Source organism: Geotrypetes seraphini, chromosome 2 (genome assembly GCF_902459505.1).
Source record: "Geotrypetes seraphini chromosome 2, aGeoSer1.1, whole genome shotgun sequence".
In the NCBI taxonomy this organism is placed as follows: domain Eukaryota; kingdom Metazoa; phylum Chordata; class Amphibia; order Gymnophiona; family Dermophiidae; genus Geotrypetes; species Geotrypetes seraphini.
This window is the reverse complement of record NC_047085.1, coordinates 492,190,272-492,206,914: the sequence shown is the minus strand read 5'-3', so window position 1 is coordinate 492,206,914 and position 16,643 is coordinate 492,190,272. Positions and strand designations below refer to the sequence as shown.

The 16,643-nt window shown below is 45.5% G+C and overlaps 1 protein-coding gene across 3 annotated transcripts in view; it reads left to right on the top strand.

The window, feature by feature from the left end:
- The window catches only part of NBEAL2 (neurobeachin like 2), a 408,006-nt gene that overhangs the window by 233,055 nt on the left and 158,308 nt on the right, over window positions 1-16,643 (top strand). For all 3 annotated transcript variants that reach the window (XM_033931896.1, XM_033931894.1, XM_033931895.1), the window contains 5 exons: window positions 1,320-1,452; window positions 8,093-8,212; window positions 9,845-10,163; window positions 11,740-11,822; window positions 15,788-15,880. In XM_033931896.1, the coding sequence (XP_033787787.1) occupies window positions 1,320-1,452; window positions 8,093-8,212; window positions 9,845-10,163; window positions 11,740-11,822; window positions 15,788-15,880 (748 nt within the window). The remainder of the gene's footprint in view (window positions 1-1,319; window positions 1,453-8,092; window positions 8,213-9,844; window positions 10,164-11,739; window positions 11,823-15,787; window positions 15,881-16,643) is intronic.

The following is a 16,643-nucleotide window of genomic DNA, read 5'->3' as shown; positions in this document are numbered from 1 at the left end:
GATGCCGAAGAGATCGCAGCTGCCCTGCACCACTGGAGATTCGCCGTCTGCTGTCCAGGGGGCTCCAAGAAAGGTGCCAGGGGTGTGGGGGGGAATGATTACAATTTTTTATATAGGCCACCCAATATAACTAGGCTGCACCCCATACACGAGCTTGTAAAACCGATGTATAGGCCGCGGCCTATATATGGGGAAATACGGTATATAGCCCTCGATGGACACTGCGCCAGCTGTGTTGTTTGAGGCTGAGAACTTTTCAGCAGCCCTTCGTAGGCACTAAGTGCTAGTGCACGTCACAACTTGTAGGTGCACCCATTTAGGCCTAAGAAACCCAGGCCAAAATACCTGCGCCTAATTTGTGCACGCATCAGATGTATTCTACAGCACTGCACATTAATTTTAAGGAATGCCTACGATCTGCCCATGCTCCTCCCCTAGCCATGTTCTGACGTTACATAATGTTGCAGCTCCCTAAGGGTTCTAATTCATATGGCCGCCTGTGTATAAAAATTGCCCACCCCAGGTATAGGATGTAAATGAAGGTGGATCATATAGACAGATATGATAGAGTAACAGGATTTAGAAAGAAAATAAGGGTGGCTAACTTAAATAAAATGGCACGAGAGGGTGTTTGAATAGGGTAGGAGTGGATAAGCAAGTCTTGCTACGATATGTGCAGCCAGGGTTAATCCATGTATGTGTGACTAGCTAGTTAATTGCTTTGTCCATTAAGGGCTTGGGGAAAGAGCCAAGCTTTCACCTGTCTGAGACTTTGTGCTGCTTAGGACTGACTTTGTGGGAAGCAGCCTGGAACGCAATTCCGCCACTTATGTTCCGACTCCAGTGCAGCAGAGCATTCCACTCTTATCTCCTTCCAAGCAATGTGCAGGAAAGAGATGGGGGAAGTGGTAAGCTTGGAGCGGAGAATTGTCTTTACACCCTAATCCAGCTCCTTGTCTACTGTTGCTCCTGGCTCACCCAAGACTCTCCTGGCTCCATAGTAGAGAATGACACGGTGACAGAATTCATCTCCGTTCCCGTGGATAACCGCGGGGAACCATCCCCATGTCATTCTTTAAGGAGAGAGGGAAGAATCGGAATATGAACGGTCACAACCACTGATCCTCAAGCCTCGCATTAAAGAAAGCCGGCGTAGAAAGAGTGAGGTTGAGATAAATACTAAAAAAAATGACACGGGATGGTTTCCCATGGTTATCCGCGGGGACGGGGAACGGTGATGAATTCGTCTACAAATTAAGCCCTGGTGCTGCCACATTCACAAATATTTTTATTTTGTTTCACTTCCTTTTATGAAACAGCTTTTTCACGTCCAGCGGGACAGGCTTTGAGGCGTTCTTCACCACGGATGGGATGTTGGTGGTGGCAGTTTGCACAAAGAAGGAATACATGACTGTGGCATTGCCTGAAATTCAGTTCAATGATTCTGCGTGGGTGAGTTTGAACCAACAGGTATCCAAACAAGGAATAGAGAGAGAGAGTGGGAGACTGGTAGGAAGAAGGACTGAAGAGAAAGGGAATAGAGACTGCCATGAGGAAAGATGAAGAGACTGCTGGGTTGAAGGAGACGGAGAGAGCAATTGACAAGCCTGGAGCAGGGAGCATGACTTGTAGAAGAGTACAGTGGTACCTTGGATTACGAGCATAATCCGTTCCAGGAGCATGCTCGTAATCCAAAATGCTCGTTTATCAAAGCGAGTTTCCATTATTTCCTATGGGGAAACTCGCTTTGATACGTTCCCACCCCCCCACCGAGGCCAGCAGCGCTGCTCCCCCTCCCCTCCACGAGAACCAGCATTGCTCCCCCCAAAGGCCCCGCGATCCGACACCCTCCCTCCCTGCGATCTGGCACCCCCCCCCCCCGCCGCAACCTGAAGTCCCCCAGAGCCCTCTTCTTACTTTAATGTAGCACCGGCATGTCGGCCTCCTCTTCTGTGCTGGCCCGATGGCGGTGGGGGGGGTTCCCGATGGCGGCGGGGGGTGCCGGATCGCGGGGAGGAGGGTGACGGTTCGCGCGGTAGGGTGTGCTCGCAAATCGAGGCGCGCTCGGTTTCCGAGGCGCCGATTTTGCGAATGTTTTGCTCATCTTGCAAAACACTCGCAAACCGGTGCACTCGTAAACCGAGGTATTACTATGTAATAATCACCCAACCATCGTCTGGTTGCCTGCTTGCCCCTGGTAGGGATACCAGACGGCTGAATTTCTCTGGTCATGTCCTCTTTTTGCGGACATATCTGGGGGTCCGGACGGGCTTTTCAAAGCCGGGTTTTGAAAAGCTTCCCGACATTAATCGTGTCGGAAAGGGGGCATCTGTGCATGCGCAAACGCAACGTGGTAACGTCACACGCATGTGCAGATGCCGTCCGGGGGTGGGATAGAGGTGGAACTGGGCAGCCCTGGGGGCATGGCCATCTAGTAACCCTAGCCCCTGGGCAAGTACCCCACTCTGCAGGCTGTTCCCTGGTGGTTTCCAGAAATGCTGAGACACCACAAAACCCAGGGCCACAGAGTTCCTAGAAATTCGCCTACAGGCCAGATGTGAAAAAAGGGTGCTATGAACACTGACCAGGTAGAGGCAGAGGGCCCATTATTCAAAGCAATTTAATTGGGATGGAGAGGTTCCTACCCACTTAATATGTGCTCAGCGGGCTGCCCACAAAGATTCGGCAGCATTTAACTGGACATTATTGAAGAAGAATAAAACCCTAAGCGCGCATGCGCACTCCTACTTGCGCGTTCCGTTTTCCGTGAGCTGTAGGTCTCCGGCAGGTAGGAGTGCGCATGCGCTCTTGGGGTTCTGTTGTGCAGATGTAAAGGTAGGCTGTGCATCCTGGCTGACTTTGGTGATGTCCATTCCAAGCCCTTCGCTTTAGCTTCACCAGGAGGTTCGCGAGCCCAGACGGAGCGGAGGACCAACGAGGACAATGGCCCGTGTGAGCAGCCAATAGCAGGGCATTGCGAGGGGGGGGGGCCTCGGCACTCGGTGGCTGCGATGAATGGGGAGCTGTAGGGGCGCTCGCACCGCTGCTCAGTCTGCAACGCGAGGCGGGACCTGCTAGCACAAAGGATGAAGCAACGCGAGGCAGTGAGCACGAGGCGACTCTTGACGGTTCCTGACCCCTTTGGGCCGGGAGGATGGGGAACGTGTAGAGTGCAGACGGGACCCTGGGGGTCGCTGCGCTGCTGTCTTCCAAGGTGCCCATGCAGTGCCCTGCGAGGTGGAGGAGAGATTCGCCATGAAGTCTGGTTTCTCTATATATTTGGACTTTGGAATTTGGTTTTAACAGATAGGAGGCCATGAAGAGTAAAGAGGGGGTAGGGGAAACGCTGCTGCTGCACAGGGAAGTATTGTGGGGGGAGGGAATGCTGCTGTGGCTGCTGCACAGGGAAGTGGGGGGAGAGAAATGCTGCTGCATAGACACAGGGGCAGGGAGAGACACAGAAAGACAGACAAAGGGGGCCAAGGAGAGAGACAGACAGAAAGAAAGACACAGACATATATTCTAGCACCCGTTAATGTAATGGGCTAAAATACTATTGAAGAATATTGGCACTACCCGGCCTGGTAACAGCTGGCCAGTAAAAGGGCAGTCCAGGGGTGGAGTTGGGATGAGCCAACAGATTGTGAGTGTGGGCGATAATTCAATGAAGCAGTCCTAACTTTGCCTGCCTAGCTATGTGGGTGATGGCATTGAGTATCAGCCAGCACCCAAATAGATTCCAGGTACTGGCCTGTACTTTGTAATGGTCCGTCTCCCTCCCAATGCCCCTCCCCCCAAACAGAACTCAGTCTTCCCTCCCGATACCTCCCCAATAGAACTCTATAACATAACAGTAGTCTTATATACTGCTGCAATCTCACAGCTCAGCGCGGTTTACAAGAAAGAGAACTGCGCATATGCAGGGAAATTACAATTCTATATAAAGAATTCAAGGGGAAAAAATGGAAATATAACAGTTGAGAGACTAAGAATTCTTCGTAAAGAGATGAGTTTTTAATAATTTCCTGAAGTTAATGTAAGATTGGTAACTGGCGATCAACTTACCAAAGATCGGCAACCCCTAACCTCAGGAAAAGCAAAAAAAAATCTAATTTCACGAACAAGGCGTCTACCATTTGCAAGGAGGAAATGCTGAGAGTTTTAAGTTGGAATTAAACTCTGGAGAGTTTTATAACTAAAACACCCAAATTTAAATATAATTTTCAATTCTATTTGTAACCAGTGAAGTTTCTGATAGTAACCTGAGGCACGATCGAATCTTTTAAGATTAAATATTAATCTGACGGCGGTGCTCCCAATCTCTCCACAAGCAATTGAGGATACCCCCATCTTATCCAGTCCCCCTCCCAGCCCCTCCTCACAAAGTAAAGCCCTCAACAAATCCCAGTCCACCAGCATCCTCCCTCCCACAGGCCTACTTTTAGGTCTGTGGTTAGCCCTCAAGCGATCGAGATAGGGGTAAACTTCAATTGCTCTTGCTCCTGGGGTTCCGCCAGCAAAATGGCACTACTCTTGCAACATTAGCGGGCACTATTGTGAGCCTACTACTAAAAGTTGTGCCAACATTTTGCTGCCAAAGCCACTAGAGGCAGGAGTGAGTCGGATTTGCTCTTGCCCTGCTTACCCATTGGACCATTACAGACCTTTAAAGAAAGCCTGTGATGGGGGTCAGGTCATGTTAGAAGGTTACTGCTGTAGTGGGGGAAGGGCCGGGAGAGAGAGGTCTGGATATATTTGGAGGGGCCCTCTTGTTGCTGGGGAAACAGGGAGAGGGAGCATGATTAAATCCTGTCAGGAGGGTTGGAAAGTTGCTATGATTTCGGGGCAATGGTGAAGGGGACCTGATAGATAGTCAGCCAGTGCTTCCATAAGTATTACATTTGAGTCTGCTACACTTCTACTTATCACCTCCACAGCACTGCCAGACACAAGCAGCACTGTAAGTTGACCACGTAAGAGACAATCCCGGCTCGACAGAGCTTACAATCTAATCGGACAGACAAACATGACAGTCAGGATAGGGGATTACAGAAGGAGTGACATAATAGACACGGGCACTTTACAAGTGGGCTGGAGTTAGGAGCAGTAGCTTACTAAGGGGGGGGCGGTCCTCCCCGGGCACCATCTTGGTTGGGGGGGGGTGCCAGCACCTGTCCTCTTCTCTTTAGCAGTTTTCTGAATCTGAGTGGTTACGCGGGTGTAAGTTCAATGGGAGTTAGTTTCATAGGTTAGCTAGTTGCTATTGAATGGACAGGGTTAGGTGTCTGGTCGATTGCAGACTTAACCGGCTGTGGGGAACCAGATCAAGAGAGGACTGGCCAAGCGCCGACTCCGCCCCCGGAACACTCCCGGAATAGCCGGTTTTGAAATAGGCACTAACCAGACATTTTCAGTAGCACTAACGTGACTAAGTGCCACTGAAAATTGCCAGGTAGCCTCAAAGAAGAGATTTAACCAGACAGGAGCCGTTTCTGGCTGGTTAAATCGCTTTGAATATCGACCTGAAGATGTAATTCTGCAAGCAACCAACAGATAAACTTAACCGAGATTCATAAAGAAATGATTATCTAGCAAGTTCTACCGTACGTAGCCAGGGTCTGAGGAGGTTATGGATAGGCTGGCTTCACTAGGATGTGTAAAGCTGGATCAGGGCCTTGACGCAGGTCTACCTCATCTGTACTCCTAAATTAATCCTAGGAGGTTCTAGCAAATCCAGGGCCAATCCTCCTCTGTAGGCTGTATATGCAACACCGATTAGGGCATGATGTGCTTTTTATTTATTTAATTTTCTGTACCATTCTCCCAGGAAAGCTCGAGTATTCAAGCAATTTTCACTGTCTGTCCTGGCGGGCTCACAATCTATCTAATGTACTTGAGGGTAATGGTGTTGGGGGGGGGGGGAGGATTAAACGACTTGCCCAGGGTCACAAGGAGCAGCGTGGGTTTGAACTAGACAATGTCCTGTTTCAGCGAGTTCTTTTCCTGTCCCTGCCCCGTTCCCGCAAGCTCTGTCCTTTTCTGCAACAAGTCTCAAACACCTTAACTGCACAAGCCTCGAACACTTATGACTTTAAGGCAGAGCTTACAGGAATGGGGCAGGGACAGCGACAAATTGAGTTCCTGTCATTCTCTAGTTTGAACCCACAACCTCAGGGTGCTGAGGCTGTAGCTTTGTCCACTGAGCCACGCCACTCCCACTTTCTGACTAATGACACGGTAAAATGTTAAAACCTCACAACTCTGGGAAGATATTGAGGAAACATATTGTCCAAGCCTCACTCTGAGTTCATGTTGACAAGGATCAGAGCATCTCAAAAATTAGGAGGTAGGGGAGGGGGGGTTCATTAAACTACCAGGGCTGGGAAGGGGAGGTTCATTAGATTGCCAGAGCTTTTTATTTATCTGGGATAGGGGATTGAGTTGGGGGGCGGGAGGGAGATGAGAGAAGGGGGTTCACTAGCCTATTGGAGCTTATTTGACAGTTGGGTCAGGTTGGGGAGAGTGAGGGAAAGGGATCCATTATTCTACCAGAACTTATTTTGGGGGCGAGAAGGAGGGATTAATCTACTAGACCACCGGGGATCTCGGGTCATCTGAGGTGAAGCGTCACACGTCACTTCAGTTGACCCTCGGGATTCGGTGCAGCGAAGTAAAAGGGGGAGGGTGGATTGGGTGTGCAATTCAATAAGATATGTTATAATATGTTGTATAAAATAGTATATTTTATTTTGTTGAGAATGTGATGAAGGGTGGGTGGGTGGGGATCTTACACTATTTAGTTTTTATGGGTGTCAGGTCAAAACTGCGGAAGACAAAGGCGCGCGCTGAAGAAAATAACTGTTTTTAGGGGCTCCGACAGGGGGGTGTGGGGGGGAACCCTCCACACTTTACTTTATACAGATCGCGCTGCGTTGTGGGGGCGTTGTGGGGGGTTTGGGAGGTTGTAACCCCCCACATTTTACTGAAAACTTCACTTTTTCCCTAAAAACAGGGAAAAAGTTAAGTTTACAGTATAATGAGGGGGGTTACAACCCCCCAAACCCCCCACAACGCCGCTGCGATCTGTATTAAGTAAAGTGGGGGGGGCTCCCCAACAAAAACCCCCATCGGAGCCCCTAAAAACTGTCATTTTCTTCGGCGCGCGCCTCCATCTTGCGCTCAGTTGTCGGCGCGCGCCTTTGTCTTCCACGGTTTTGTCTATGAACCGTTTTTATGTGTTAGATATTACAGCATTATATTGGAATTACTTTATGATATATTTTTGTGCACTTGTTGATTTGATTTAAAAATGAATAAAGATTTATAAAATAAAATTTAAAAAAGATAGGCTCTATGCCACTGTGTTATAGCCCCGCCGTTGTGCTCAGTTTGTTGGTCTTCTGCATATGTTTTTGCATCCGTGCGGTTGAACTAATTAACTGCATTTGCATAGATTTACATATTGCATGAGCTGAGCTCCAGATCAAGGCACTGCCTAGGGGAGTGTGTGGTGCAGTGGTTAGAGCTCCAGCTTTGGTGCCCTGAGGTTGTGGGTTCAAATCCCACGCCGCTCCTTGTGACCCTGGGCAAGTCCCTTAATCTCCACTGCGACATTAGATAGAGTGGGAGCCCGTCATGACAGTTAGGGAACAATGCTTGAGTACTTGAATAATTTGTAATCCACATAGGATTGTAAGATATGTGGAATATAAATTATTATTATTATTTTTTTTTTTTAGAATCAAATTCTAAATCTTTATTCATTTTCATTTCTTACATCAAGTGTACAATAAAATATCAATTAGATCATACAAATCACTTGAAAATCTAATCAAACATCAGCATAAATCTATAAATAAAAACCCCTCCCCCTCCCATCCCTTCCAACAATAAATTATTAAAAGAAAGAAAGAAAGGGAAAGCTGCACAAAATCTTTCTGCATCGCATGCCTACAAAATTGTGCACTCAGGCCTCGCTTAACCCTTCGCAAAGCTTTGCCACACCGATCTGCACTGAACTCTGAGTTAGAAAGATCTGTCTTAACGTCTGACTCTTCCCTGCTCTAATTTAAGCCCGTTGCTTGTCTCCCAGCACTGTGTAGATATTGTACATGTCGCTGGACGGCGCCCCTTTGGACAAAACCTGGTGAACATTTATACCGATGGGCAGCTGAGGAAAGTGGCACAACTGCGCTTTCCCTCCCTTAACGAGGTGAGCCACTCTTTGAGGCCCTTCCACGGGCTCTAGACAGCATCATCCAGTTCTCTCAGGCCTAGGAAACCAAAAGCAACAGAGGTGGGGAGGTGAAGGAAGCATGGGAAAGATTTTGCAGAGTGAGAGAGACGGCCATGGAAGACGGGTGAGCCACACCAGGGCCTAATATCCAGACTAGAGCAGTAAAAGGACTATTACGGTACAATGCATCCATGTATCATTTGTTTCATTGTTTATAGCATTATTATGGGGATGTAGTGAATTGGCACAAGAAATAAAGTTATATTAGGCTAAGGAAGTTCCTTCCCTAGTGTTTGCCGACACGATCCGTGTTTCGAAAAACTCCTTCTTCAGGGGTCCAAGATGAAAGGAAATGAGCCAAATGGGATGCAACTTTATTAAGAAAATCGGGCTGAGCGAGCGCCAAAAGAGTGCAATTGTAACCCGGTTCATTTCCTTTGATCTTGGACCCCTGAGGAAGGAGTTTTTAGAAACACAGACCATGTCAGGTTCTTGGTTTTTTACTTTAGTGAACCAATCTTTGGACTACAACGTTTCTATTAATCTCAAAAAAAAGTCCTAACATCTTGTACATCGCTTCTGCAGATTTTTCTTTTTTGGGGGGGGTTATCTTTGTTCAATCATTGCTGCAGACCTGTTGGATTTTTGTTTGTTTTGAAGGAAGGTCAGCTCGCAGTGGCATAGCAAGGGTAGGAGGCACCCAGGACGGTGGTACCCTCTTCTCTGAAACCCTTCCCCCCACCATACGCGCTCCCCTTTCCATCCTCTGTACCTATTTGGCTTCCCTGGCGCGAGCAATATCTCTAACTTGCTGCCTACACTGACGTCGGATCTCCCTCTGACATCACTTCCTTGTCGCAGGACCCAGAAGTAACGTCAGAGGGGAGCGCCGAGGCTGGCGCGAGCAGCAGATTGGAGCTGCTGCTCGCGCCGGCAAAGAGCTAGAGGGACGGTGGTGGGGAATTGAAGGTGCGCATGCGGCGGGGAAGGAGCGGGGGGGATGAGCGGTCCGCCTCCCCCTTACATACACCACTGGCAGCTCGTAGATCCCAGAGGAAGTCGTGGAATTTATAGAGATAAACTCATCAGAGCAGCTTTTCACTTATCAGCTGGCTTCCTGTATCTTAATAATAATTTTATTTTTATATACCGCCCTACCACATAGTTCTAGGCGGTTCACATACAGTACTAAAAAGTACGAAATCTAAAAATGACTAAAATTATACAATAGGACTTTCATCTTTGCGCTTTCTTAGCAAAGCGGCTGCAAAAGTCCACAGATGCAGTATAGTAAAGCGAAGAGATTCATAGACGAGCCATGACACAGGCAGGCATGAGAGGGGCAATAGCATCGTGCCTCTTCAGACTTGGGTTGTTCGTTTAACTGTCTCAGCAGCTTCTCGGGAATTTAGGTGATTCATAGTACTTAGAATGAATGACCGAATAAATAAATGCAGCATAGTATTTTCAGCACAGGTTTTGAATGGCTTCCTGCTAAGCTGTCCACCACGAGACACGTGGCTCTGTGTAGTAGTCTCTGACAGAGGGACTACGGCACCGGCACTTGACCTCGGTGTGTCTAATTTGCACCGTTGCTCCTTTCTCCAGTTCTTCACCTATTGCTGCATCGGATCTGCTGGCAACAGGACGACGACGACGACGGTCTTGATCCCTCTGTCTCACTCCCCGGACCTCAAGTTTGCCTCGCACTCCTCGCTGAGCCGGTCTCAGTCTTTCCCCGCCACTAGCCATTCCTGGGGCCCAGGGGCAATTCAGTACCCCAGGGAGGGATTGGTGTCCACTATTGTGGCTGGAACACAGGACACAGATTGGGGCACTCCGACTTCTCTAGGAGGGCAGTTGGGATCAGTATCTATCTTCCACGAAGCCTTAACACCAGCCCAGGTCAAAGCACTTTTCGGTTCAGGTAAGCCCAGACTCTGTTTTCATACTGTATTGGGTACTTGCTCAGTTTTAAGGTGAAATACACTTTAGATGGGTATTAACACTGTGAAAGCTCTGGACCCATTCTCTCTGATGTTCTACCAGTCTGCAGGCTTGTTAATCGTGGTGACTGAGATTTCTTAAAAATTTATTTTTTATATATAAATTTATTTTTTTTATATATCAATAAAACACAGAACAAGCAGAGCCACATATGTTGATTAATCATGGTGGCCCCAAAAAATGGTACACTACAACCCAATCCCACCCAGATGAACCCCCTCCACCCCACCCCAACCCTAATCAAATTACATTTTCAACAAATAATAATGTTCTTTTTTTTAATGAGGTTTTCAGTCTCCTTTTTTTGTGATTTGAGACCAACAGCGATACTGTGATTTATCTGAGCCAGTAGTGAATTACTGGGTGGGGGTCATACATTTTCTGCCCGCCCCATCCCAAGTGTTAAAAATCAAAGCTTTGGCTAGCAGAGATCCCCAAGCCATGCCAGGCGAAGACGTTTTTGCCAGAATCCCCTGGGCACTCGACAGGTTGGCAGCGTGCTTCCGGCTACTGACTCTGGCGTCCCTTGTGCATGCTACATGCATGCACATGAACCAAACATGCACAGGGAGGTAAGGGGGGCCAGAGCTGGTGACTGGAAGTATGCCACCAGTCAGACAGTCCAGGGGGTTCCAGCAGAGAACATCTTCAGCTGTTGGGGCTTAGGGATTCCCAGCAGTTGCATGGACAATATGCAGCTGCTGGTTGGTCCTGAACCAAAAGTGGGCGGACTCTGCCACTGATTAAAGCAACTGCTGCAGAGTATGTGGTCTGGAAAAGGTTGTGCATAAGCAGGATGTTGGCCAAAGATGGCTTCTTTCTATAACAGTTGTCACTTTAGTTTAAGTTAGAAGCCTGAATGAAGACTTGAACAGAAATGGGATCCATCAGAGTTGCTACATGGTAATCTCTGAAACTTAAAGTTTTAAAGTTGAAGAATGCAGTCAGATGAGGTGTACATTTACTGTAGTAATGACTGCACCTTTAAGAATGATAAGAACAGACTGTTCAAGTGCCCCCTACAGGTCAGGCATGTAACAGCCTTGAGAGGTTCCATCTCAGCACACTATGGCAGTGTACCCCCTGGCCAGTCAGGTTTTCAGGATATCCACAACGAATATGCAGAAACTTGATTTGCATACACTGCCTCCATTATAGGCAAATTTATTTCATGCATATTCATTGTGGATATCCTGAAACACCTGACTGTCCAGGGGGGTCCTCCAAGACCGAGTTGAGAAACACCTGCACTATGGCATTGAATTCCAGTAAATGAAGGGCTGTGGAGCTCCCCTCCCCCCCCCCAACAGATCCATTGATCCTGAAAACCAGTCCCATTTGTGACCCTCTTAGTACCAACATTTTAACCTCCTGGGTTAAAACACTGTTGCCTGTCTTTCACTCTTCTGTCTGCGTCTAAGATGGAACTTCCCTCAGTATGATTAGAGGTGCAATTCCTAACTCAACCACTCTCATTCCTTCCACTCCTCATCCAGGACCAAATGCTACGAGCCTGTTCAAGCCGGAGGGAGAGTTCTTTGAACTTAGCCACAAGCTGCTGCTGTACTACACTCCACAGGTGAGGAGAGAAAAGAGAGCCATGGTGTTCAAGCCAGGCTGGAAGACTTGAACATCTAGGCCCAAAGAATTGCCAGAATGGATTCTCTCTCCCACATGGCTGGGCTAGAGACTCTGTTCTGTGAATTCAAATAACAGACATGAGGAAAAGCCATGTAATAAACAATCAGAATTTATTATCAGTGCTCCCATTGTCTGGGAAGAGCAAGCCATCAGAATTTCAGTGCTCTTCAAAAGGAGAAAAGCAAGGACAAACAGTTTCATACCCTATGTGACATCATTTGTAATCATTATCATGCTTTAGAATACAATGGCACAGTTGATCACATGACATCCTTTGCAAAAATGCCTTACGTCAATGTTAACATTAAAAGTCCATTCTGTTAAGTTTTTAAACCCAGCAGGTGGCAGTGTTTCACTTTTTCTTTCTAAATCACTTCTGATATCTGACCTTTTCAAATATGTAAGGTTTGGAGGAGTAATGTTGAGGCGGCCTTACAATCCGCCAGGTCCCAGGTTCAATACCCTCGCAGAAGATTCAGTAGGAAGTAAAATTGAATGACAAGCACAGCCAGAAGTGATTGCATAGAGAATATAATGTAGAAATAAGCTTAATACTACAGAAAAGCAAGATTCATAAAGATACATCAAGCATTACAATTAATGAGAGAGAAAAGACAGTTTCCCTGCCTTACAGAGTCCAGAGGAAAGACAGAGAAGAAGGAGGTGATGTTCCAGACAGAGAGAGATGTTGGGGGGGGGGGGTGTTGCAGAGAGGGTTTTTTTATAGGTTGGAGTCTTATTCTAAAAATAGAATCTATTGAAGTTAAGTACCCCTATCCTTTGTAAACTGTTTGAAACAATGGTGAATAAGGTTAGTGGGGTGTGAGAGACTGGAGAAGGAGTCAAATGTAATTTCCAGTTTCACTTTGACAATGGTTTCTGATTTTAGTGTTTGAGGCTTGTGCATATGAGGACAGAGCTTAGGCATTGGTGGAATGAGGCATTATGACATCACAATCTGAGCTCTGGAATGTTGCTGCTTATGATTTTAAAGTGTTTGAGGCTTGTGCAGATGAGGACAGAGCTTAGGCATTGGTGGAATGAGGCATTATGACATCACAATCTGAGCTCTGGAATGTTTAAAGTGTTTGAGGCTTGTGCAGATGAGGACGGAGCTTGCAGGAATGTGAAAGGGACAAGGAAAGAACTTGCCAGGACGAGACGGGAAAATGTGTTCCGACGGAAAAAATTTGTCCACGTGTCATTCTTTAAAGTGGTGTTGTGACCTAGTTTTTTGAGCTGCCATGTTTTGTTAGTCATGGAGTCTCACTATAAGAGGATTTATGTCTTGAGAACTGAATTCAACCTAGAGGCAGGTGAGATTTAGACAGTAAACCCTCTTGGGCAGGAGTGTGCTCTACTGTGCCTGTATGCAACCCAGATTTGGAAAAAGCATGTAGCCAAATTTTTTAAAACGATGACAACTAGATAAAAGGCAATTTCTTCTGTCCAAGTGTATTGAATTCTCATATATTCTTTATTTTATGTAAAGTAGAATAACTGCTGACATGAAAGTCCATAAGCACAAACAATTTAGTGATAAATTGTTGCAGTTGTCTAGGCCTTGCTGCATCTGAGTAAGTGAAGCCGATGTTTCAGCCATTTTGCTGTGGCTTTTTTCAGGGTGTAGAGCGGAGGTTTTCAACCCATAATATAAAATCATGCTTCTATACCGCATAACCATGAGTTCAGTGCGGTTTACAAAAGTTACATAATTAACAAGGAAAAGATCAGAAAACAACTAGTCAACCAGGAAAGACTTCAGTTGTTTTCTGACATGTTCGTAAGAATAAGATGTCAATAGTGGAAATCCTTATCGTAAAAAGCTGTTTAGAATGAAATCGGATGGTCATGATATTTCTTGCTTTTGCAACCTTTAACCGAGGGGAAAACAAAAAGGGCATGTGATTTTCTAATATTCTTGTGAGATGATATGAAGAATCGGTCAGTTAAGTAAAGTGGGGCTTGACCAACAAATGCAACCCAACTTAAAAACACATGCAACCCAACTTAAAAATGCAACCCAACTTAAAAACACATGCAACCCAACTTAAAAATGCAACCCAACTTAAAAACACATGCAACCCAACTTAAAAATGATGCGTGCCTCCACAGGGAGCCAATGCAATTCACGATAGAATTGGGTCACATGATGGTACTTCTTCAGGCCGTAGATCAATCTTACTGCAGTAGTCTGGATCAATTTCAATTTGGCAATATTTTTCTTGGTGGTAGCTAAATAAACACTATTGCAATAGTCCAAAAGGCTTAATAGTAATGACTGGACCAAGAGTCTAAATGCAGAAATTTCAAAATATGGTTTAATAGTACGCAGCTTCCACAGTGTCTAATACCCCTTTTGAACTACGGCGTCTATCTGGTTTTTCATAGTTAGGTTTTGATCAAAGACCATTCCCAATATTTTGATAAACGTACAGATCGTATATTGAATTTGATTTAACATGATAGATGATTCATGATTCTTTTGAGAGGAGGCAACAAAAAAATTAGTCTTGTCATTATTTAATTTAAGTTTAAATTCTGACATCCATCAGATTCAGGACAGAGCACACTCAGCCAGCCGGGGTTTCCATTGAATTCAATAGGGATATCTTGAAAACCCTAACTGTTGGGTGTGTCCTGACGACTGGGTTGAAAACCTCTAATATAGAGCAGTGCTGGAGGAGCACCAGCCAGTTGGGTTTTTGGGATAGCCCTAATAAATATGCATGAGAGAAATTTGCATATAATGGAGGTGACAGGCATGCAAATCTGTCCCATACATATTCATTAGAGCTATCCTGAAAACCCGACTGGCTGGTGATCCTCCAGGACAGGGTTGGGAGCCACTGATATAGTGAACAGGAGTAGGGGGACCAAATAAACTTCAACCAATCTACAGAGGTGAATTAACATGCATGAAATTGTACTTATTAGTTGCCAAAAACAATAATGGCAAAATGTTTCTAAAATCACATAAAAAGATTGCCCGAGTCAACTATATGCAGAAAAGAGTTTGCAATAAATATAAAAAATATTGCCAGACTTGACATAGATCTGTATTTCGGCAATAAACTCCTGCCTCAGGAGTCATAAAATCTAACCAAGAATGGCACAGTTCTTTCGAATACGCCAGTACGCCCCGGTAAAACTGACCTAAACCGAGGTTTTTCAACCAGAGCGGCGTAGTCATAGAATTATCCCCTGAAGAAGGCATCTAAGGATGCCGAAACTGGGATCCTAGTCGGGACCTCACTCTTCAGTTTTGCGATTGTGATACTGAGACTTTTAATAATAAACAGTCCCGTTGCTTGACGTTTTGGACATTTCGCTTGCCTTCTTTTGTTTTGTTTGACAATTATTGAGGCAAGAACTCTTCCTTCTTTTTGTTTGACTTGTGCATAGGCAAATATTTTCAATAAATAGTCATGTATTGAACAGAAATGAGAACAATCTGCAAGTGCCTCCAGGGTTAGAAAACAGTCAAACTGTGCTTTTAAAGCCAGCTTGACTATTAACCCTTGAACAATTTGAGTAAAGGAAAAGTCTGTGTCTTGCTCTCCAGCATGCTTTTAGCTTGGGAACAAGGTTGTACCAGTGTAAATTCTCAGTGTCTTGTTTTATTTTTGATTAAGTGCTTGGAGGCTGTTTCTTTCATTTCATTTTTTTTTTTTAAACTTTATTTAGTTTTAAATGCCAACAAAAAGTGAACTACAATTTATATACAAATAATGATAATCAACCAAGCACTTATAATCAATCAGTATCTATACAAAAGATAAAAATTCCTTCCCCCATCCATCATTACCATCATTTCATTTCTTGTAATTCCAGTTGTGATAACTGTTGACGCCAGCCATGAAGAATTCTTTCATATTTGTATAATTTCTTGGAAATTTACAGGCGTGCAAAAACAACATCTGCCTGGATCTTTCTCCAAACCATTCGTTTGATGGGAGGCTGACTGGACACAAAGTGGTGAACTGGGATATTAAGGTATGGGCTCTCTCTCATGTCCTTTAGATTTTTCTGGCTTTCTCGCTCATCACCCCTCTGCGTCTCTTGGGATTTCTCTTTTTCTTTACCTCTAGTCAGTGGTGGGCAGGCATGTCTCCTCTCTGGCACACTGCTCTGGTTTAAGATGACAGTGCCACAGTCATTTTCAAAACTTGCCTCCCAGTTGCAGTGCTCTCATGTATCATGCTCATTTTTCAAAATTTTGTGGGCTAGCATGCTAGGTGTGAACAGCACACTGAGTTAAAGAGGATCACATAGGTTTTGGGGAGAATATCACAAGCATATTGACATTGCTGGTGAGAAAGACGACAGGAGCCTATGGGAGACTTTTACAGGTTGTGAGACCTATTCCTACATTTTGCTGAAGCTGCTAAAGTCACGGGCTTGTATACATTACATTACATTACATTAGTGACTTATATTCCGCCTTTACCTTGCAGTTCTAAGCGGATTACAGTGTAAGACAGCTGGACATATCCAGGAAGTTACAATTCAGGGGATGTATACAGATCAGGCGTAGAACAGAGGGGGATAGCTGGGGTTTTCTAGGAAGTTATAATTGGATGATGCTTACGTAATAGATGCCGGAAATTACAATTTAGGAGAAGGGTTTAGGCTTGGTTGCTTGTTAGTTTCGGTTGGGAGGTTGTATAGTTTTTTTGAAAAGTAGGGTTTTGATTTCCCTTTCGGAATGATTTAAAGTCGATAGTTGTTGACAGCAGATTGGAGATTAAGGGGTCCA